Genomic DNA, 22,570 nt, shown 5'->3' with positions numbered 1-22,570 from the left:
CATGTTAAATAGGAGTGGAGAGACATTGAACCCTGTAGCACCTCAAGAGAGAGATCTGCCCTCTCCAAAATCATTGAGTGACTATAATTAACCCCATGAAAAGAAGTGAACCAGCACAACACCGTGTTGCCTACCCATAATCCCCTGAGCCAATCCAGAAGGCTACCATGGTTGATTGTATCAAAAGCCACCAAAAGATCAAGGAGGGGGAGGATGGATGCAAAATCCCCATCCTGCCCATGTCAGAGATCGTTCAATACCATGTCCCTTCTCATGCCTGGTCTGTACCTCGACTGAAAAGGATCAAGACAATCTTTTATAAGATTTTTAATAGAGCCGTGGTGGCGCAGTGGTTAGAACGCAGTACTGCAGACTATTTCTTCTGGCTGCCAGCTGGCTGCAATTTGACAGTTCAAATCCTACCAAGGTTGACTCAGCCTTCCATCCTTCTAAGGTTGATAAAATGAGGACCCAGACTTTTGTGGGCAATATGCCGACTCTGTAAACTGCTTAGAGAGGGCTGTAAAGCACTGTGAAGTGGTATGTAAGTCTTAAGTGCTACTGCTATTATGATTAAATTTTTCAATTTTTTCATAACAGTTAGGAAAAGCAATTAAAATAAAGACGTTATCTCAAAAGATATTTCCGACTGAATCTTTTAAGTAAAGATTACTATTCATCTTAACAATTGATGAACATTTGATTCAGGACCAGATTTACCAAATGGCTTTATTTTGCTATTGTTGATCTTCTTCCCATCTCCCACATTGCACCAGTTCTCAACATCATTAGGACTGCAGTAAGAATGAATCTCTTTCATCAAAGCCATCAACACTAAATTTCATGAAAGTCTCTTATATTCAGTTGTATATCAGATGCATCTCTGCTATGAGACATGCTTTAAGAGCAATCTGACATCCTTTTCAAGGGCACAGTTCCTCATGCCTGGCATATTACTTGGATACTATCATGCTACATTCAAGATTTCAGCAAGAGAAGGGCACAATATTGGATTATAGTCATGCCTAGAAAGATTAATACTGCTTAGTCCCCTTGCAAACCAGGCTGATAAATCTGAACTTCAGCAGCAATACTAATTCTTGCAAGATGAACTAAGGCTATTGATTGACAACAGTTTGATTGTTTGTTATCTTAAATAAGCCAAAGTTGGCATATTTTTGTGGTTGATTTTAATTCTACCATGCTGTTGCCTTTATCAATGGTACCCAAAAATGTTACTATGTACACTTATGGTATTGGTTTTTCCACTCATGGCCATGTTTTTGGGTTGACTTTAAGTGGATTATACTCAACCTGAGTAACACATAATATGTATTAAAACAAGTGATGTGAGCTTAAATTTAAATGGCCTGCTATGGTTGATCAATTACAACTCTTTTAGTTTATTTCAAAAGTGTCTCAAATGAATAATCAATGTATTTATATTTACACACATATGGATATATTGAGACAAAGAGTGAATATCTTGTCTAAGATGGCAGATACTATGATGTATTAAACACTAACTGCTTTGTTCTCAGATAATCATGACTTGATTACCAAGTTTAGGCAAAAAAAATCCAGTTGTTAGGAAAAATATTACCCAATTTTTGTGTGGTGATTTTCCTTTCTGTTTTGTTTTATACCACTAAGAAATTTAACAGAAAAAAACAACAAAATAACAGAGTTGGAAGGGACCTTGGAGGTCTTCTAGTCCAACCCTCTGCTTAGGCAGGAAACCCTATACTATTTCAGACAAATGGTTATCCAATATCTTCTTTAAAACTTCCAGTGTTGGAGCAGTCACATCTTCTGGAGGCAAGTTGTTCCACTGATTGATTGTTCTAACTGTCAGGAAATTTCTCCTTAGTTCTAGATTGCTTCTCTCCTTGATTAGTTTCCACCCATTGCTTCTTGTCCTACCCTCAGGTGCTTTGGAGAATATTATTATTAGTATTAGTATTATTATTATTATTATTATTATTATTAATAATAATAATAATAATAATAATAATAATAATAATAATAATAATAATAATAATAATAATAATAGGATTTCTAGACCGCTCGTCTCCCGAAGGACTCAGGGCGGTGTACAGCCAAGATAAAACATAAACCATGTACAATTAAAAACTAAATTAAGAAACTTATTATACAATTGGCCAAAAAATTAAAATATTTAAAATCTAAAAACCACAATTTAAAACATAAATAGAATTTAAAATTTAAAATCTAGACAGTTTAAGAAAAAACCTTAAGCCAGCTCCGCGCGAATGAACAAATGTGTTTTCAATTCGCGGCAAAAGGTCCGAAGGTCAGGTATTTGGCGTAGACCAGGGGGAAGCTCGTTCCAGAGAGTAGGAGCCCCCACAGAGAAGGATCTTCCCCTGGGGGCCGCCAGCCGACATTGTTTGGCGGACGGCACCCTGAAAAGTTCTTCTCTGTGTGAGCGTACGGGTCGGTGGGAGGCATGGGGTAACAGCAGGCGGTCCCGTAAGTACCCAGGCCCCAAGCCATGGAGCGCTTTGAAGGTGGTAACCAAAACCTTGAAATGCACCTGAAAGGCAACAGGTAGCCAGTGCAGTCTGCGCAGGAGAGGTATTACATGGGAGCTACGTGGAACTCCCTCTATCACTCGCGCAGCTGCGTTCTGGACCAACTGAAGCCTCCGAGTGCATCTCAAGGGGAGCCCTATGTAGAGAGCATTGCAATAATCCAGGCAAGAGGTAACGAGAGCATGAGTGACTGTGCATAAGGCATCCTGATCGAGGAAGGGGCGCAACTGGCGAACCAGGCGAACCTGGTGAAAGGCTCTCCTGGAGATGGCCGTCAAATGATCTTCAAACGACAGCCGTGAATAGTACTCCCTCTTCTTTATGGCAGCCCCCAAGATATTAAAACACTGCTATCATGTCTCCCCTAATCCTTCTTTTCATTAAACTAGGCATACCCAGTTCGTGCAACCATTCTTCATATGTTTTAGCCAATATCTTCTTTAAAACTTCCAGTGTTGGAGCATTCACAACTTCTGGAGGCAAGTTGTTCCACTGATTAATTGTTCTAACTGTTCCCCATCTATCCCCTTGTCCAAATCATTGATGTTGAAGAGTACTCAGTCTAAAACAGAGACTTGTGGTATCCCACTGCATACTTCCCCCCCATGTAGATGCAGTTCCATTGAGGATTACATGTTGTGGTTGGTCAGCCAGTTAGGAATCCATCTGGTTGTGATACTGTCTAACCCACATTTTTCTATTTTATCTAGTAGTAGGTTATGGTCTACTTTATCAAATGCCTTACTGAAGTCTATTATATCAACAACATTCCTCTGGGCCACTAGTTTTGTCACTTTGTCAAAGAATGCAATAAGATTACTCTCGCATCATCTTTTTTTGACAAACCCAAGTTGGCTTTTGGTTATTACTTTGTTTGCTTCTAGGTGTTTGCTGATTCATTGCTTGATTAGCTTTTCCAGAATCTTCCCTGGTATTGAGGTCAGGCTGATAGGTCTGTACTTTCCTGAATGTATTTTTTTTTCTTTTTTTGAAGATGGGACTACATCAGCTCTTTTCCAGTCCTCTGGCAGTTCCCTGGTGCTGTGGGATCTTTGAAAGATATAGTTCAGTGATTCTGAGATCTCATCTGCCAGTTCCTTCAGAACCTTGGGGTGTAATCCATCCGGTTCTGGTGATTTGAACTTGTCTAGGGTAGACAGGTGCTCACTTTTTGCATCTGCATATAATATTTAGTTGTCCCTAAAAAGTCATTCTGTCCTCACGCTACATTATTGTGAATATGTAACAGGAATAAATGAAAGAAAAAGGAAATCTACACTGGTGTTTGTTTTCCTTATTACTGTTTCACACCTTCTGTTTATATTCCTTTTATATGTTTTCCAACATCTTCTGGTGTAAATCCTTTTTCTACCTGAATACTTTATCTATTTATATCATGTTAGTTGAAGCTAGAGGGAAGTGGGATGGGGGTCTTTACCTTATGTGTAAATGATTGCTGTCTTTTGTGAGAGTCACGCCACAGAGCTTCAGACATAATAAGGTTGTAAGTCAATTGGGAGCTGCTGGAGCCACTGACAATTCATTTGCACTTTCAGTACCCACTTTTTACTGTGCACCCCTCCCTGCACTATAGAGAGCCATAAATATATCCAAATGGTGGTGGTGAAGAGTTGTTGTGGTAATAGTTGGGGTTTTTTTTAAAGGAAAACCCAGCAGGAGTAAAATAAAGAACTTAAAAACACAAGAAAAAACATGGCAAGTTGCAAATTTGACAAAATTCTAACTATTGATTGACTGGCTGTACAAATTGAACATGTTAGTAACTAATTGGGTGCCTTGCTTAGGTAATAGGTTTAACCTAGTTTTAAAGGGAGCATTGGAGTCACTAATGTAGAATGTCAGAGGATAACTGTACCATGACCAACAGGGTCAGTAATTAAATGACACAAAGGTTAATTGCAGGGACAGACAAGGGAACTGAGGTGGCAGATTAAAAGAAATGGTCTGAATAACATTGCATTAATTCTGCAAGGAAGAAGACGGGAAATTATTTGAAAATCTGTTACACATTCAAGTCCATCCTTGACAATTTTAGATGAGGTTAGACTTCGTGCCTATTAAAGTTTGTAGCTGGAACCAGAGAACGATTTGCAGACATGTAATATGGCAAGGAGAAGATGCTGCTCTTCGACTTTATGCTTAATCCCACTTTATCGCCAATTGCTCAAGACAGTATAAATTGTGCCTCTCACCACAATAACTCTGTGAGGACGGTTGAGCTGATAGAGTGTGATTGAGGTGTTATGGATGAGAGTGGACTTGAACTAGGATATCCCCAAACCTCTTCCAACATAACCATCACACCAATGTCACCCCTGTCTCTTTTGTTTTTTATATACCTAGCTCATTTGTCTTCCTTTTTTTAAAAAAAATACTATAACATCAACATCAATCCATATTTACAACTTAAAGTTTTTGAGTAGAAAATCCAGAGTTTCACTTATTGATCAGTTCAAAACACTGCAGATGTTAAAATTATTGCAGAAATCCATTGGAATAAAGGTGGATCATACTGGGAACGGTAAAGCTTGAAAAGATAGGAAAAGGGTGCTAATGTTTCATTGAGGCCAGGTACCATCAGAAAGTTTATGGTATTTAGCAGCTCATCCTATTCTCTTCTGAACCAAGTGATGCAACTGAAGTTGTGTTCCAGTGCCGGGATGTTGTTTGAGTCTGAATGGAGGAGTCTGAATGGAGGAGAACTGATTTAACCTTGGCTCAGCCAAGTTTCTATGGGAACATGGTTCTTAAGGTATTTGAGGTGACTCTTTAAAATTCCCCATAAACTAAAGCTGATTCAAAATGCAGTGGCACAGTACTGGGTTCATACTCGTGTAACATTTCTTTTACATAAATGGTGCTGGTTTGTAGTGAACTTCTGAGAGTAATTCAAGTTGCTGGTTATCATCTCTAAAGCCCCTTGTGACATAGAGCCTTTCTCTCTAAGGAACTGTCTCTCTCCCAACTATTTTGTGCTGTAAGATCTGACAAAGGAGGCACCCATCAGTTCCCATCCATATGATGAGACTTGGGATCCATGTTTCCTTTTCATAACATCTTCTTTTTGAATAAGCATTCCAGTGGTGGGTTTAAAAATTTTTACTACCCGTTCTGTGGGTGTGGTTTGATGGGTGTGGCATGGCTTGGTGGGCATGGCTGGTGGGTGTGGCAGGGGAAGGATACTGTAAAATCTCCATTCCCACCCTACTCCAGGAGAAGGTTACTGCAAAATCCCCATTTCCTCCCAATCAGCTGGGACTTTGGAGGCAGAGAATAGATGGGGGCAGAGCCAGTCAGATTTTTTACTACTGGTTCTCTGAACTATTCAAAATTTCCGCTACCGGTTCTTCAGAATTGGTTAGAACCTGCTGAAACCCACCTCTGAAGCATTCCCCTGAAATTCAAACTGCCATGACCCTGAAAACATTTAGGACATCTTTAAAAATGTATTTTTCCCTTCAAGCTCTTAATTAATTTAGTTTGCCATTTGTGTGGGCTATGGTTATTCCTCCTTCTGTTACATTCATGTATCTTGACTCTGATTTTATGTATTATGTTAGTTTTTAATTGTTTTAATTGTTGTCCAGAGTGCACGTTGAGATGGTTAGATAGTTGAATAGAGAAAGATGATAGAGAGTTAAATGGAAAGAGAAGTGAGAAAAGAGAGGGAGGGAGGGAGGGAGGGAGGGAGAGGGAGAGAGACAGAGGCAGAGAGACAGGGAGAGAATATAGATCACAGAAATGGACACTAACATAGATCCTAAAGTGGGTAAACCATTGATCTGTACTTTTTGATTTCTCAGTGTTACTTATGTTAAAGGCAAAACATTTTGAATGGCTATATTTTTGCAGTGTGTTCTATGCATACTGAATCAATATGACTTCTAAAACTGCTGTAGAAAGTATATCACCAATCCCTGTACCAAAAATATACAACATTTCTATGAATATTTTACTCAAGTGTTGCTTTCTTTTTCTTTGTTCAGGTTTGTTTCCTGCAGTGCTCAACTTGGCTTCTAATGCTCTCATCACCACAAATGCTACCTGTGGTAAAAGAGGTCCAGAAATGTATTGTAAGCTGGTGGAACATGTCCCTGGCCAACCAGCAAGAAACCCTCAATGCCGCATCTGTGACCAGCGTAGTAGGAATCCAAACTGTAAGTGTATAATATCTATTTTATGTTCTTAACATCCTTCTCTGTGTGGATGCACATTGGAACCATCAAAGCTTTTACTCAGCTGAAATTATTATACTGGATCAAGTGCTGTGGTGTGCAGTGGTTAGAATGCGGTATTGCAGGCTAATTCTGCCGACTGTCGGCAGTTCAATTCTTACTGGCTCAAGGCTGACTCCGTCTTCCATCTTTCTGAGGTTGGTAAAATGAGGACCCAGATTGTTGGAGGCAAGATGCTGATTTTGTAAACTGCTTAGAGAGGGCTGTAAAGCATTTTGAAGCGGTATATAAGACTAAGTGCTATTGCTAGAGTTATGCTGGATCCTGATTTGGGAACAGAAAATGCCCATTATAGACTATCATCTGCATATTGGATGTCTTGTGATTATATGAGAGCAAATCTGCCATCTCTTTCCCCTATATAACTGAAACCAGAAATTGAAACTTTATTCTCACTTCTACTGGCCTCCAGTTCAGACGACAATTTGGAGAGCAGATAAGCCCCATTTTCCTGCTCCTATGCCAGTCTTTCTTTGCCCCCAGTCAAAGGGGAGGGGAGAAAAGTGATAGTGACAATAGAAGTTAGGACAAATTATTCTCAGTTTTAGTTCTGAACTGAAGAAATCAAACACAGGCTAGAATATTCTATAAGTAGAAATAGCAGCAGCAGGGGAGAAGGGCGAACCAGCAGAGTTGGGGGGAGGACCAGCAGCGATGGCCTTGTGGGGGGTTTTGTACAGCAATGGAGAATAAGATGGGGTGTCATGTTTGGAGTCCGTCAAATGAAGTGGAGGCAGAGAAGATATTTCTCATATCACCTTGAAGCATTCTGAATAAAAGAAACTGTGGGAAAATTAATAATGTTATATGTAATATTCAAAGACCATGTTTTATTTTTGGAGAAGTCCCAGACAGAATACTATAAGTTACTTACCTGTGTAGTTCTGTGATCATTCCTCAAAAAAAAAAAGTGGGCTAATTTTGACGGTTCTTTAAGCTAAAATCCAGTACTAATCAGTTCAGCAGCCTCCATAAAGACCCCACATCTGCAGTTCTGACTGCTGTTAATCTGCACTGCAGACAGCCATTAAAACACATGGTCTTTCATTACAAACTCATTTCATTTTAAGGTTTGCAAAATGTTCATTTGGCACCGTGAACTGTTTTATTTACCAGAGATGGCCCTTTAATAAGAGTGCCATGTAATGTACCAGACTTTAAATGGTCCCCTTGGAATTTGTGAATCTGGTGCCTCTCCCCTTAATTACGGTGGAAGGAAATGAACACACACTCCCTGGTTAATCGTATATGAGCCCAAATTAAAGACCACATTTTGATGAGTTGCTTGTGTGCAAGCTAACTCCCTCGTCATTCATCACCGAGGCTGGTCTTTATGTTAAGCTTTCAGCTCTAACAGATCCTCACCCCCGCCTTTCTTGCAGGCAGTGTATAGTTTATATAATCTCTCCCTTTTTTAAAAAATAAGAAAATATATTTCAGCAATTAATCAGTGGTTTCAATTTAATTAAGATTAAACTTCTGTAATGGGATTACAGTTAATTGTATATTCATCTCTCATTCTTTCTTTTCATGACTACACCTCATATCAATTTGATGTGGGGAGATTGATAGCAACATTTCTAATTAGACAACTTCTATTGCTATCACCTTGGAGACCTGGGCTTGATTTACAGCTAATTTTTTTCCCTCCCAAGATACATTTAAGATCATTGCTGGGGGAAAAAAAAGAAAAAGATCAGAGGCAGTAAAAAGATCACATAGTGCCAAGAGTAAATTTTTGTTCTTTATGCTTAGCTAACAGGGATGGGGTGTGTTTTTTTTTTTTTGTAAAAGAGATAACAAATCCAATAAAAATACTTCTCTCTCCAATTTTATCACATGTGACACGTTAATATTTCTTTGTGCTGCTGAATCATTTGATATCTATGTACAATTTTTTAAAAAACATTTGCAGTTTTAGAACTAACTGATTCTTTCCCAACAAGTGTTTTAGTTGTGTTTTCAGACATTCTTATTTATCAATGATTTTGAAAAGATTCCTTTTGTTTTCAAATACTGACATAACATGAAAACATTAACTTACACATTAACCTTGGTTAATGGTTTCAATGATAGTGATTTTCTATAAGCAACATAGATATAAACCAAGCAATCATACATATATAACCATCAGAAATAAATTAAAGGCAAGTGGTAAGAGAAAAGTAAACATTCTTTACAACAATATTCATTATACCTCTTCATACCTTTCTGTTTCTGGAAACTATCCTTGTTACTTCCATGTCCATATCTGGATTTTATACTGCCATTTGTGCATTAAACCTCTCATTTGCTCTTTTTTGAGCATCTCAGCAATACTAGCCAATCAACTTTGTTTTTCTCCATCTTTCTCTTCCCTTCAACCCATTCACGAAGGATATACAAAACTCCTCAATTCTGGATTGAAACATTCCATTCTGGAAACTCAGGAGCATGGGCTACCAAGCTGGTTCAAGGTCAAAAAGGGTTTAGGGTCTCCTGATTGTGCAGGTGGTAGCACTAGATGACCTAAAAGGTCCCTTTCATTAATCTGTTAAATCTGTTAAAGGTGTGGTTTAACAATGGAAAATAATTCAAGATATTCTAGATAAAACATTCCTGATGAAATAGGCCTATTTAAGGATTAGATAAACTACAGAATATCTCAAACTTTTTCCAATGGAGAGAATTTAGTTATGGTAATCACCAGATTCCTCCTGAATAGCATGATCCAAAAGGTGAAGGTATGGTCTGAGGAAACCATGTATATTTCACAGATCTCAAAACATTCCTGGAGCAATGAATTTTGTATCTCCACATTGTTTATTCTTTTTTTTTCATATATTCTTGTGTATGCTTTACTTTATCACATATCCAGCTTGTTGCATTCAGCAGCCTCAACTTCATATGCTTGTGAAGTATCCCATAATTAAGTCTATTTACAAGATCATAAGCTTTTGCTAAATCAGCAAATGCACAATAAAACATACTCCAATTGGAAGCTAAATTTTTATGGAATTCTTTTCAATTGTTGGATGGTGCTTTGTGTCCTTTGAACTTGCTTCTTTTCCTGAAAATGTTTCATTACCTACCTAGGTAACATCTTGGGCATTTTCCGGTATCATTATCCATTAAAATATTCTCTTGTCTCGGCTATTTCAGGAGAAACGTGCTTTTTATGGACTACCAAGTTCAGCTAAAAAAGAGGCCAAAAGGGGAGACAGGCTAAGATATTCAGATGATATACTGTAAAAGCTAGTCTTGCTGGAACAAGTAATCTCATCCCCAGGATAAACTATCTAATCTCTTTTGTTTCCCAAGTTGTAAATTGCAGGTTTCCCCTGTTAATGTAGACATTGAACCGTAACTTGTTTCTTTGAAGAATCAAGTCTTGACTCTTAATCAAAAGACTGAGGCAGAACTGCTTTGACTTTATTATCTGCTTTGGCTACATAATATATATGAGTGTATTTATACATGAAACACTCCTTTGAAACTCTGTATAACTTTTAATATTATATATGTTGTTCTCTTGTTAAATATTAAGATATAGATCTTATTGATCTTTTTAGAAAAATTAGCTAACACAAAGGTAGATGATTTCCTTAGATATAGTTCACTAGGGATCACTTCTGAGTACTAATGATGCCATTGGAAGCTGCCTGATAAATCTATTTGGAATTAATGACTGTTTCATTACATCAGAATCCAGTGGCTTATTCTGAGCAGAAGCAAATGAGAATTTGTGGAGATAGTGCCATTCCTCCAAGGTAGATGAAGTCTGGAAACCTGCTAAAGAAGCTTCTTGGCTGATAAGCGAAACATCTTCAAAGAAAAAACAGAAAGTCCAGTTGCCTCTTGGGACAACCTGGATGACTGAGAATCTCCATAGACATTTAGTGATGCACTTGGAAACCAAAAACACACAAACTAATACTACTTTTAGTATCTGTTATAGTAACAGAATCTTGCAAGATATAATGTGCTTCCTCTTTCTTTCTTTCCTTCCTTCCTTCCTTCCTTCCCTCCCTCCCTCCTTTATCTTTATGAGAACTAGAGAGGGTCATGTATGAGGAGCTTTCTCAAATTATGCTTCTGCTCCAATTCAGATTTTTTAAAATATGACCACTGTGTTGTTTGCAGTTCTTTCTTCTGTTCCTCAAGTTTATTCCTTCTGCCCATTACAGACAAATATAGACAAAGGAAAGTTATGTCACCATGTAATCCTGTCTTAATTCATTTCCTAAAGAACTCATTGAACTGAATTTCATCACAAAGCAATGTTCACTGTGTCAGTACTATGTCATAAGAAACTTAGAAAAATAATTTTATCTAAGATATTATACAGCACGTTCTACTTGCACTCATATGAAAACAGAATAAAGGGAAAAGAAGAAGAAGAGTTTCATTTTGTGCTAATTAATTTTTTTGTAATTCTTGGTTCAACAGTGAGACATCCCATATCAAATGCAATTGATGGCAAGAATACATGGTGGCAAAGCCCTAGCATTCAAAATGGAATGGAATATCACTATGTGACCATCACACTTGATTTACGGCAGGTAATCTTTATTCTTGAGATTTATAGGAGAGAAACTGACTGAACCGGGGGGAGGGGGAGTCAAATGGGGACTTAATCTAGAATCTCTACATGGTCACAACAGGATGAAGTCTGAGCCTCCCTGAATGACTTTGAACCTCACCTAGTCTCATCCAGGTGCAAATTTTTAGTCTGAGAAGATTTATGTGCATAGATTTGAGCAATAAATCAACTAATTTAATTCTTCATGTGTGAATCTGGTTATTCTCACCCAGCTGAGATTGGATACTATAGTTTGGTGTTAAAATTTCTCCCATATTTCTCCATAGGCTTCTGAGCATCCATTTTATCCTGAAGTATCATCAAGTCTTGATTAATTAACGCAAACACTACAAAATGTGAGCTATTCACAGTCGCCTGGTTTTACCACATTATAGCAACACGTTATAGTTATTTTTTGATTATTTTTCATTTAAATAGCTATCAGACTACGTGGCAAGAAGCAACTATTTAACAAGATTTTCAGTGTGAAAGTCAGTGTGACTGGTGATACATCAGTGATACATGCTTGGCATATAGAACTCGTATTTTTAATCCAGACGTTTCCAAATATGGTATGAGGAGGCTCAGCCTTGTCAGAAACTGAAGAGTTAGAAGACTCAGCCAGTATCAAATGTTTTGGACTAGTTAGACTAATAGTCTAATGGAATGTAAATGACTGTGATTGTTCCTATATTACTGCAGCTGACAAACTCCCACCTAAATGTTCATAATAGTGGTCTATTCACAAGAATAGACTAAGATCCTAAGGGAATTATTTTTCTTATTGAATATGTATAAGAAAGATCCACCCACATTAGCATTTGCTTGCATGTACAAGGGAGGAAGATCTACATTTTATTTTTGTGAATATGCAATATCTGTCTTGGAGCCAAAGGACTAGACTGTTAATAGAAGAGAGAGATATATAAATGGTACAGCAGTTTTTTCCCCAAGATTCAAATAAGCAGGGTTCAAAAAACTGATAAAACCCTTAGTCTTCTATTTATATCAACATCTGAAAACTCATAACAACTCAGTCCTCCCTTACCAGTTTTGTTTATGTGCGAAAACTGCATAAATGTTTTACAAAGCTAGAAAAATGCACCAACTCTCAACTGTGATGGCGAACCTACAGCATGTGTGCCCGAAGTGGCACGTAGAGCCATGTCGCCTGACACATGTGGCAGCGCCCATTCCTCTTCCAGGTTTCTGGCATGCATGTGCGTACACCAATCAGCTGCCCTTTGTGCTTGTGTCAGAGCTTATCTTCCATTTTCTGGCATGAACATGTGTGCTGGCCAGCTGATCGGCGCATGCACATGCGTGGCAGTAGCCTGAACACTTGCTGGCTGGTGTACATGTAGTGCGTGCACACTCTCTTTTCGGCACTCGGTGCTGAAAAAGTTCGTCATCACTACCCTAGAATCTCAGAGAGACAGAGAGACAGCCAGAGAAGGCCCTTACTGAGATTCTGTTGTGGACATTAGAACTGAGCTACAAATTCTCTGGTGATATTATTCGTCTTATTCAAGGCTATAAGAGAGAATTGAGACATTCTACTTTCAGAAGTAGCCTCCCACCTGCTGCATTGGGTAGCTCCAGCTTCCATATCTACTATTCTATATATAATATTGAATGTAATACTGGATAAAACAAAAAAGCATTAAGGCTTTATGAAGGGTGTTTTTTTTTTGAAAGGATAAGATCAAGACTTTGTTTATTTCTTTGTTGAAAAGTACAAGATTTAGCTGTTAACAGTTAAAAGTCATTTACTGGTAGTTTCTTATTAAAATGCTTCAACCTTTTGATAAAACAGATTGTGCATTTTCTATTCCTACAAATCATAAGATGAAAATTGCAAGAATACATTAGCAGCTGCTCTTGATAAATATGAATGTGCATGGAAAGCTTTTAGCAAATTCTCATGTTACTTTAAAAAAAGAAAAGAAAAATAATTACAGTTTACTTCATTAAATAAATCTAGACCTTTGGGGAGCTGCATTAAACCTCCTTGTTGACTGTCCAATGTAATAAATAATAGCAGGACATAATAGAAAGATAAAGTATTTGCACAAGTTAGCTGGGTAAAGAGGAAATATGTATTTTTAATATAATAATGAGTGATGGATCTGGGTTGGGATGCTTTTTCCTGTCTTCTAGAATTAAGTTTTATAAGAATTGCCTGTAAAAAAAATTATTTATTTATTTATTTATTTATTTATTTATTTATTTCATCAAGCATGTATTTTATGACAGATATAAGTGTAAACATAATTATAAATACATGAAAAGGATACAAATAAAAGAAAACATTAGAACAGGGATGGTAGGCACACTGGTGCGCTTATGCACGCTCCTTACAGACCTCTTAGGAATGGAGTGAGGTCTACAGTAGACAGTCTAAGGTTAAAGTTTTGGGGATTTTGGGAAGAAACCACAGAGTCAGGTAGGCGTTGACCATTCTGTTACTGAAGTCGTATTTTCTGCAGTTTAGTTTCGATCGGTTTACCATGAGTTTGTATCTATTGTGTGCTCTTGTATTGTTTTGGTTGAAGCTGAAGTATTCATTGGCTGGTAGGACCTTGTAGCAGATGATTTTATGTACTATGCTTAGGTCAGACGGAAGACGGCGAAGTTCTAAGTTGTAAATTACAGTCAGCTGATAGCCCATGGTATCATTAAAGCTCAACTGGAAGAGTACTTTGGAAAAGGTAATAAACAAATACAGACTTTCAAGTTACACTATCTTAGTTACCTTTTACAAGCTTGGGTTTTATAATACATACAGAATTGTTTTAAGATGTGTTACTTAAGAGATAGTAGACTTACAAAGTATGTTTGGGTTTGAATTATTCCATGGGGACTAGAGAAGAGAGGTGTGTTGCACATTTATAGTAAGTTTGTTCTCTGTAAAAGCCATCCTTTCAACAGAAATGGATTGTAGTGTACACTGTTGGTGAGGAAAGTTCTATCTGTGATTCAGTAGGGAGCCAATTAGAAATGCATTTAAGGGTATTTCCTTTGTTGTGATTCTGAATTTGACTGCAATGGAGCTAATCAGTTTAGACCAGTTCTCTCACTGCAAAAAAGATAACATGAAGAATGTGTGTCGTATTACCTTGTCAAGTTCCTAAATGCTGCAAATAAGGTTCCTGGATTACAGAGGCTAGTCATAGATGAAGATCCGTTTCAGTAGGTGGACGTACAGTAGGTAGAGTAGTTTGAAAACTACTCTAAATGAACTGAAAAAGTTTCTGACAACTAAACAACTATAGAACAGTCTATTTACAGAGGTTATGGATTCTCGTTCATGGAGATTTTTAAAAGGAGGATATATAACCACCTCTCAAGGACACTTTAATTGGTTTTCCTGTGCATTGCAAAGTTGAACTAGATGTCCCTGTGTGGTCCATAATTTTAGGATTTTATAATCAAAGTATCTTTGTAAGTATGTACACGCTTACAATATATGTGTATTGCCTTCTGTACAGGTTCCTGCTTCAATGATTCAGTAAACCTATAGAGTTAAGTACCTGAAATTAAACCACTGAAGCCAATAAAATTAAAAGAGGCTGCCTTTATACAATATGACAAAATAAACAGTCTGTATGAAACCTGCATGCTTCTAGATCAACAAACATTTGTTCAATAACATAACCCATACTAAAGCTTATCTCTTAGTGATGTGATTTTATTAGTGTTGAATATTTTATACTGCTGCCTTTATCCCTAAAATCTGGAAGCTGGTTTATTTTAAGTACCATGCTTACAACTGTCATTTATAATATTTCTAAGTAAACATGCAGGACTTTGATTTAATCTTCATTGACATAAAGTAATCTAATATATTCTAGCATATATCCAGTTTTGGAATGCTATTCAACACTACCCTACAATTTAAGCCAACTGTTGAAAAGCTTCAAAGTATTAAAATAAGACAAAAGATTAAAGAAATATTTTATTTATGTATTTATTTATTTATTTATTTCATCAAGCATGTATTTAATGACAGATACAAGTGTAAACATAATTAGAAATACATGAACAAAGGAAGTAAATAAGATAAATGGGGACAGTAGGCCAGGGGTAGCAGGCACGCTGCTGCACAGCCCCTTTATGGAACTATTAGGAATGGGGTGAGGTCCACGGTAGACAGTTTAAGGTTGAAGCTTGAGGGTTTGAGGATAGAACAACAGAGTCGGGTAGAGCATTCCAGGCATTGACCACACTGTTGCTGAAGTCGTATTTTCTGCAATCGAGTTTGGAGCGGTTTACCTTGAGTTTATATTGATTGTTTGCTCTTGTATTGTTTTGGTTGAAGCTGAAGTATTTTCTGCAGTTTAGTTTGATCGGTTTACCTTGAGTTTATATTGATTGTTTGCCCGTGTATTATTGAGGTTGAAGCTTGAGGGTTTGAGGATAGAACAACAGAGTCGGGTAGAGCATTCCAGGCATTGACCACACTGTTGCTGAAGTCGTATTTTCTGCAGTTTAGTTTTGATCGGTTTACCATGAGTTTGTATCTATTGTGTGCTCTTGTATTGTTTTGGTTGAAGCTGAAGTATTCATTGGCTGGTAGGACCTTGTAGCAGATGATTTTATGTACTATGCTTAGAAGTTCTAAGTTGTAAATTACAGTCAGCTGATAGCCCATGGTATCATTAAAGCTCAACTGGAAGAGTACTTTGGAAAAGGTAATAAACAAATACATAGACTTTCAAGTTACACTATCTTAGTTACCTTTTACAAGCTTGGGTTTTATAACACATACAGAATTGTTTTAAGATGTGTTACTTAAGAGATAGTAGACTTACAAAGTATGTTTGGGTTTGAATTATTCCATGGGGACTAGAGAAGAGAGGTGTGTTGCACATTTATATAGTTTATTTAGTTTGTTCTCTGTAAAAGCCATCCTTTCAACAGAAATGGATTGTAGTGTACACTGTTGGTGAGGAAAGTTCTATCTGTGATTCAGTAGGGAGCCAATTAGAAATGCATTTAAGGGTATTTCCTTTGTTGTGATTCTGAATTTGACTGCAATGGAGCTAATCAGTTTAGACCAGTTCTCTCACTGCAAAAAAGATAACATGAAGAATGTGTGTCGTATTACCTTGTCAGGTTCCTAAATGCTGCAAATAAGGTTCCTGGATTACAGAGGCTAGTCATAGATGAAGATCCGTTTCAGTAGGTGGACGTACAGTAGGTAGAGTAGTTTGAAAACTACTCTAAATGAACTGAAAAAGTTTCTGACAACTAAACAACTATAGAACAGTCTATTTACAGAGGTTATGGATTCTCGTTCATGGAGATTTTTAAAAGGAGGATATATAACCACCTCTCAAGGACACTTTAATTGGTTTTCCTGTGCATTGCAAAGTTGAACTAGATGTCCCTGTGTGGTCCATAATTTTAGGATTTTATAATCAAAGTATCTTTGTAAGTATGTACACGCTTACAATATATGTGTATTGCCTTCTGTACAGGTTCCTGCTTCAATGATTCAGTAAACCTATAGAGTTAAGTACCTGAAATTAAACCACTGAAGCCAATAAAATTAAAAGAGGCTGCCTTTATACAATATGACAAAATAAACAGTCTGTATGAAACCTGCATGCTTCTAGATCAACAAACATTTGTTCAATAACATAACCCATACTAAAGCTTATCTCTTAGTGATGTGATTTTATTAGTGTTGAATATTTTATACTGCTGCCTTTATCCCTAAAATCTGGAAGCTGGTTTATTTTAAGTACCATGCTTACAACTGTCATTTATAATATTTCTAAGTAAACATGCAGGACTTTGATTTAATCTTCATTGACATAAAGTAATCTAATATATTCTAGCATATATCCAGTTTTGGAATGCTATTCAACACTACCCTACAATTTAAGCCAACTGTTGAAAAGCTTCAAAGTATTAAAATAAGACAAAAGATTAAAGAAATATTTTATTTATGTATTTATTTATTTTATTTGTTTGTCAAACATGTACAAGGTAGCAAGTATAAGTATGAACATAAACATGAACAAAGGAAGTAAATAAGATAAATGGGGACAGTAGGACAGGGGTAGCAGGCACGCTGCTGCACAGCCCCTTTATGGAACTATTAGGAATGGGGTGAGGTCCACGGTAGACAGTTTAAGGTTGAAGCTTGAGGGTTTGAGGATAGAACAACAGAGTCGGGTAGAGCATTCCAGGCATTGACCACACTGTTGCTGAAGTCGTATTTTCTGCAATCGAGTTTGGAGCGGTTTACCTTGAGTTTATATTGATTGTTTGCCCGTGTATTATTGAGGTTGAAGCTGAAGAAGTCATTGACAGGTAAGACCTTGTAGCAGACAATTTTGTGTTCTATGCTTAGATCAGAGGTGGCACAATTCCAGATTGTCCAAACCACAAAATTTCAAGCCTGGTGGCATAAGGGATTCTATTGTGAGGAGTGGAGTGGAGTACTCTTCTTGTGAAATATCTCTGTACCCACTCAATCATATTAATGTCCAATATACAGTGTAGATTCCAGTGTGGATAGATGAAATTGTGACAGGCTTGAAATATATATATATATTTAAATTACAGGTAATCTTTGTTTTAACAAATATCCTGTTTAGTGACCATTTGAAATTATGATGGAACTGAAAAAATAACTTTATGGCCATTCTTCACACTTACAACTGTTGCAGCATTTCTGCAGATTCAGATTTTGTAATCAGTGGGCATTTATAACCGTTGAGAGTTTCACAGTCCGAGCATCACAATTTGTGTACTTCACAGCTGGTTTCCAATAATCAGAGGTAATGGAGAAACCAGCAATAAAATTGCAAGTCATGGCCACATGATGACCACTTAATAATCATGGGAGATTTGCTTAATGACCACAGTGAAAGAAAGTCGTAAGTGTGTCATGTCATATGATGTCTTACTTACTTACTACAGCAGTGGTGAAATGCTCCCGGTTCGGACCAGCTCGCGTGATCCGGTAGCGATGGCGGCTGCTGGTTCAGAGGACCAGTAGCAAAAATCCCTGGGCCAGCCCCCCTGCCTCTGCTGAGCCGCACCATCAGCAGAGTTTTTGTTTTTGTTTTTTCACTTTTAAAAGCAGTTTTTCTTCAGCCAAAATATGCCTTGAAAAGTAAAAAAAAACAAAACCCTCTGATGATCGTGGGGCTGAGCAGAGATCATCAAAACCCTTTAAAAGTTTTTTTAAGAAAACCCTCTTCAGCCGAAGGGGGAAAAAAAGAAAAAGAAAAAAAAGAGGTTTTAAAAGCCTCCTCTGGTGATCCCAGAGGAGTTTCCTGATCCTCACAGGCTTTTAATCTCACTTTTTAACAGCCCCCACTTACAAGAGCCCCCACCAATGCCCAGCCAATTCCCCCTCCTCACTTACCTATAATTACTGCTCCTTTCGGCAACAGCATGCTTTTTCTTCAGCTACTGATTACAGCTTGCTTTGACTTCCTGCTTTGCTGAATGAGGAACTCTGGGAGTTGAAGTCCACAAACTAAGTTATTAAGGTTGGAGACCCCGATCTAAAAAAATAAATAAAAATAATAAACTAAAATATCTGTGCAGCTTTCTGAGATTTGGTGTGTTTCTGTAGTGTTTCACTCTAACTACACAAACACACAAAATCTCACAAAGCTGTATGTGGCATTGTGTGTGTGAGTCAGTTGTGTTGTGTGTGTGTAAAGTGTGAAAGTGTGAGGTTCCTGCTTGTTGCAGGGGCCATTCTGGGTGAAGTGCAGCTGCTTTTACATTGTGTGTGAGTCAGTTGTGTTGTGTGTGTGTAAAGTGTGAAAGTTGTTTTTTGGTATCTCTTATTGTTTTGTATACCTTATTTATTATTTTTATTATTTATTGTCATTAGCCATGCCCACCCAGTCATCTGACCACCAAGCCATGCCCACCAATTAAGCCACACCCACAGAACCGGTAGGGAAAATTTTTAGATTTCACCCCTGGACTACAGCTTAGTAGTAGAGTTACCAGTCCCAATTGTGGTTGTTAAGCAAGAATTAACTGTATACAGCAGTAATAGTTATGACATACTTTTAAAACTGGTTGTTTGCAGAATAAATGATAGCATGTAGGAAAATCTTTGAGTACAAGATATTAATAAGATATTTCTACCAGCTATTTATTTCAGAGACTTTAAATATTTAATATCTTGGTTAAACTCCTTTATGAACCACAACACTATTGCTAGCCTCAGAGTTGGATGGAGATACTTATTTTTCTTTTATGCTACTTTTTTAACTTTGCCAAATACTTACCGTATTTTTTGAACTATAAGACACACCTTTTCCTCCCAAAAAAGAGGGTGAAAATCTGGGTGCGTCTTATACTCTGAATGGAGCTTCAGAAAAAAAAGCCCCAAATGGAGCTTAGAAAAAAAGCCCCAAACAGAGCTTCAGAAAAAAAAGCCCCAAACAGAGTTTCAGAAAAAAAAGCCCCAAACAGAGTTTCAGAGACTTTTTTCTGAAGCTCTGTTTCGGAGGCTTTCAGAGGCAGAAAAAACTTTTTTCTGCAACAGAGTTTCAGAGGCAGAAAAAAAAAGCAAAAAAAAAAGCATAGAACTCACAACCAAGGAACCTGTTGCTAAAATTCACCTCTGGGAACAGCTGATTGGGGATATTCCGGTAGGCCAATCCACCTGCCAATCAGCTTTTTTCTTATCTTCCTTCCCAAAAACCAAGGTGCATCTTATACTCCGAAAAATACAGTAGTTGTTTTTTAAGTAGTCCTCTTATTACGTCTTAGGAAACCAGGGAGTAATAGAACAATCATTTTTCTGCAGTCAGTTGGGACAAAATTTTTTAAGAGAGTTGGAGACTTGGACTACTCTGCCAAGCCATCAAGGATATAGGAGTAGACAATCTGTGCTATTCCAAATATCGCTGGGCTACTATTTCCAAAATCTCTCACCAAAAGTTGTCATTCACTAACTTCTGGGGTATCATTGATTAACCTCTACTGAAATGCTTCAGACCCTGTTGTCTCTCATTATTAACCAGTCTGACTGTTGAACCCAGTAGGACAGACCCTTGGATCCAACTGCCTCTACTTCATCAAATATTAATTAATATAAAAGAACTGAGAACAAGATCTCCTCTATCTTTATTATAAGCAGATGAAGAACGTTTATCAGACAGATGATCAATTTTATTTGGTCTGGACTTTTGATCCCAGGTGGATCCCTCCACTAAAGTTCACAGCTGTTTTAATAAACTGAAAACAAATGTTATATTGGCATTCCCACACATTCTGAGGCATATCTTCCTAGTCAAATCCAAAGTTTTGCACAATACTACTGCACATCCATCAGCCTATATTGTTTCATGTGTTCTGAATTTTAGTTACTTAAATTTGTTTTTACAGCCAAATTCCAAATCAATATATGGTAGTGTATGATAAAAACCCAAATATTTATAAAAGCAGTGCATAAATAAATCAGAAATCTTTCTAAAAATTTCAATCCCTTTCATAAATTAATGTAGTCAAAGATAAAGTAGTAAATGATGACAGATCATTAGTAAATGATTCTCTGAACAACTCAGCTTTTAAGTTTCTTCTACAGCTTGGGAACAATGGAACTCTCTAGATGTCTGGTGGAAAATTCTTCTATAGGATAGGTGCCAGTGCTGAGAAACAAGGACATTTTGCTTTCCTTTGGTTCCTACGTGGAGAGGGAACCCTCAATATCCCAACCTGAGATCATACAAGACAGGTGAGGACAGGGGTGAAATCCAGCAGGTTCTGACAGGTTCTGGAAAACCGGTAGTGGAAATTTTGAGCAGTTCGGAGAACTGGTAGCGGAAATTTTGAGTAGTTTGGAGAACCACCAAATACCACCTCTGGCTGGTCCCAGAGTGGGAAGGAATGGAGATTTTGCAGTATCCTTCCTCTGGAGTGGGATGGGAATGGAGATTTTGCAGTATCTTTCCCCTGCCATGCCTATCAGGCCATACCTACCAAGCCACACCACGCCCACCAAGCCATGCCCACAGAACTGGTAGTAAAACAATTTGGATTTCACCACTGGGTGAGGTCTATATAAAGTAGATATGCAGGTGCCAACCATGTAGAGCTTTAGAGTCAAAAGGAGTACCTTGAGTTGTACCTAGGAGTCCATTGATGACCATTGCAGACCCCGAAACTTTGGATATATATACAAATACTGTCTCACAACTGCCAACAAGTGAATTGTTGCCCTTGGGACCAGCTGCCAATTTAATTAATTTTCAAAGCAACCCATTTGAACCTATAAGGCCATAAGGGTGGGACAACCAAGGCAAACCACTAACAACCCATATCTGGAAATTGAAATTCTGGAATTTCTTCAACCATATTAGCTGAGAAATTTCCAACACTAGCCCAGTCCTCCAAGAAAGGTCTTTGCTGCACATCAAGGCAGCCAGTACTATAATGGTCTGTCAGTTTTTTCTTGAGAGACAGGAAGAGGAAGAGGAGACTAAGCATTGGTCAGATTAGCCCAAAGAAGGAATGGGGGCATGGCAAACATCTCAGAAAGTATTCTCCTTGGTATCTTGGATTTAAAGGCAAGGGGAAAGAGATGTAGTTTCAGATTTCAAGATTCTGTTACTGCAATTTATGATAAAAGTCAGGTTGGTACTTGCTGGTGCTTCTTGCTGGATAAATTTGAAGGGCTGACATCAATGTTGCAAGTCTGAAAGTGTATCTCTCCATTATAAACATGTTTACAAATACACAGCAAGTATAAAAACATCTTGAGATGTTTATGATAAAACAGCAATTACAAGATGTCCGTGTTAAAATTTCAGAAAGATAACTGGCTCAACTTTACATTCTGCTGAAGGGCTAAGATATACTTTTGCATCCATAGGAATTAAGAATTAATTAACAGAAGAAACTCTCAGATGGGTGACATCTAGGCTGCTTTGCCATCTAAAGTAGGCTATTAAATTACAGGTTCCTTGGCTGAAGGGTATAAAGGACACAGTAATGTGATTTCTTTTGCCAAATTCAGTTCCCTAATGCTACAGTCTGTATATATCAATTTGGCACCAGATTCTGTTGAATTCAGTGATTTAGAAATAATTGCTCTATACCTGATTAACTAACACATTATACTATTTATGAATGTGTAAAGAAAAAACTAATTTTGTTGATTAAACTTTGGTTGAACTAAGTAATGAAGTCATCACAATAAACAAAGA

The 22,570-nt window shown here is 37.5% G+C and overlaps 1 protein-coding gene across 6 annotated transcripts in view; it reads left to right on the top strand.

Moving 5' to 3' along the window:
* The window catches only part of LAMA2 (laminin subunit alpha 2), a 515,150-nt gene that overhangs the window by 109,687 nt on the left and 382,893 nt on the right, over positions 1 to 22,570 (top strand). For all 6 annotated transcript variants that reach the window (XM_058172079.1, XM_058172060.1, XM_058172053.1 and 3 more), the window contains exons 2-3: positions 6,563 to 6,733; positions 11,240 to 11,352. In XM_058172079.1, coding sequence (XP_058028062.1) covers positions 6,563 to 6,733; positions 11,240 to 11,352 — 284 coding nt within the window. The remainder of the gene's footprint in view (positions 1 to 6,562; positions 6,734 to 11,239; positions 11,353 to 22,570) is intronic.

The sequence above is a fragment of the Ahaetulla prasina genome, chromosome 1 (genome assembly GCF_028640845.1).
Source record: "Ahaetulla prasina isolate Xishuangbanna chromosome 1, ASM2864084v1, whole genome shotgun sequence".
NCBI classification, from domain to species: Eukaryota; Metazoa; Chordata; class Lepidosauria; order Squamata; family Colubridae; genus Ahaetulla; species Ahaetulla prasina.
Note: the sequence above shows the minus strand (reverse complement) of the source record. Positions and strands in the feature narration are given on the sequence as shown.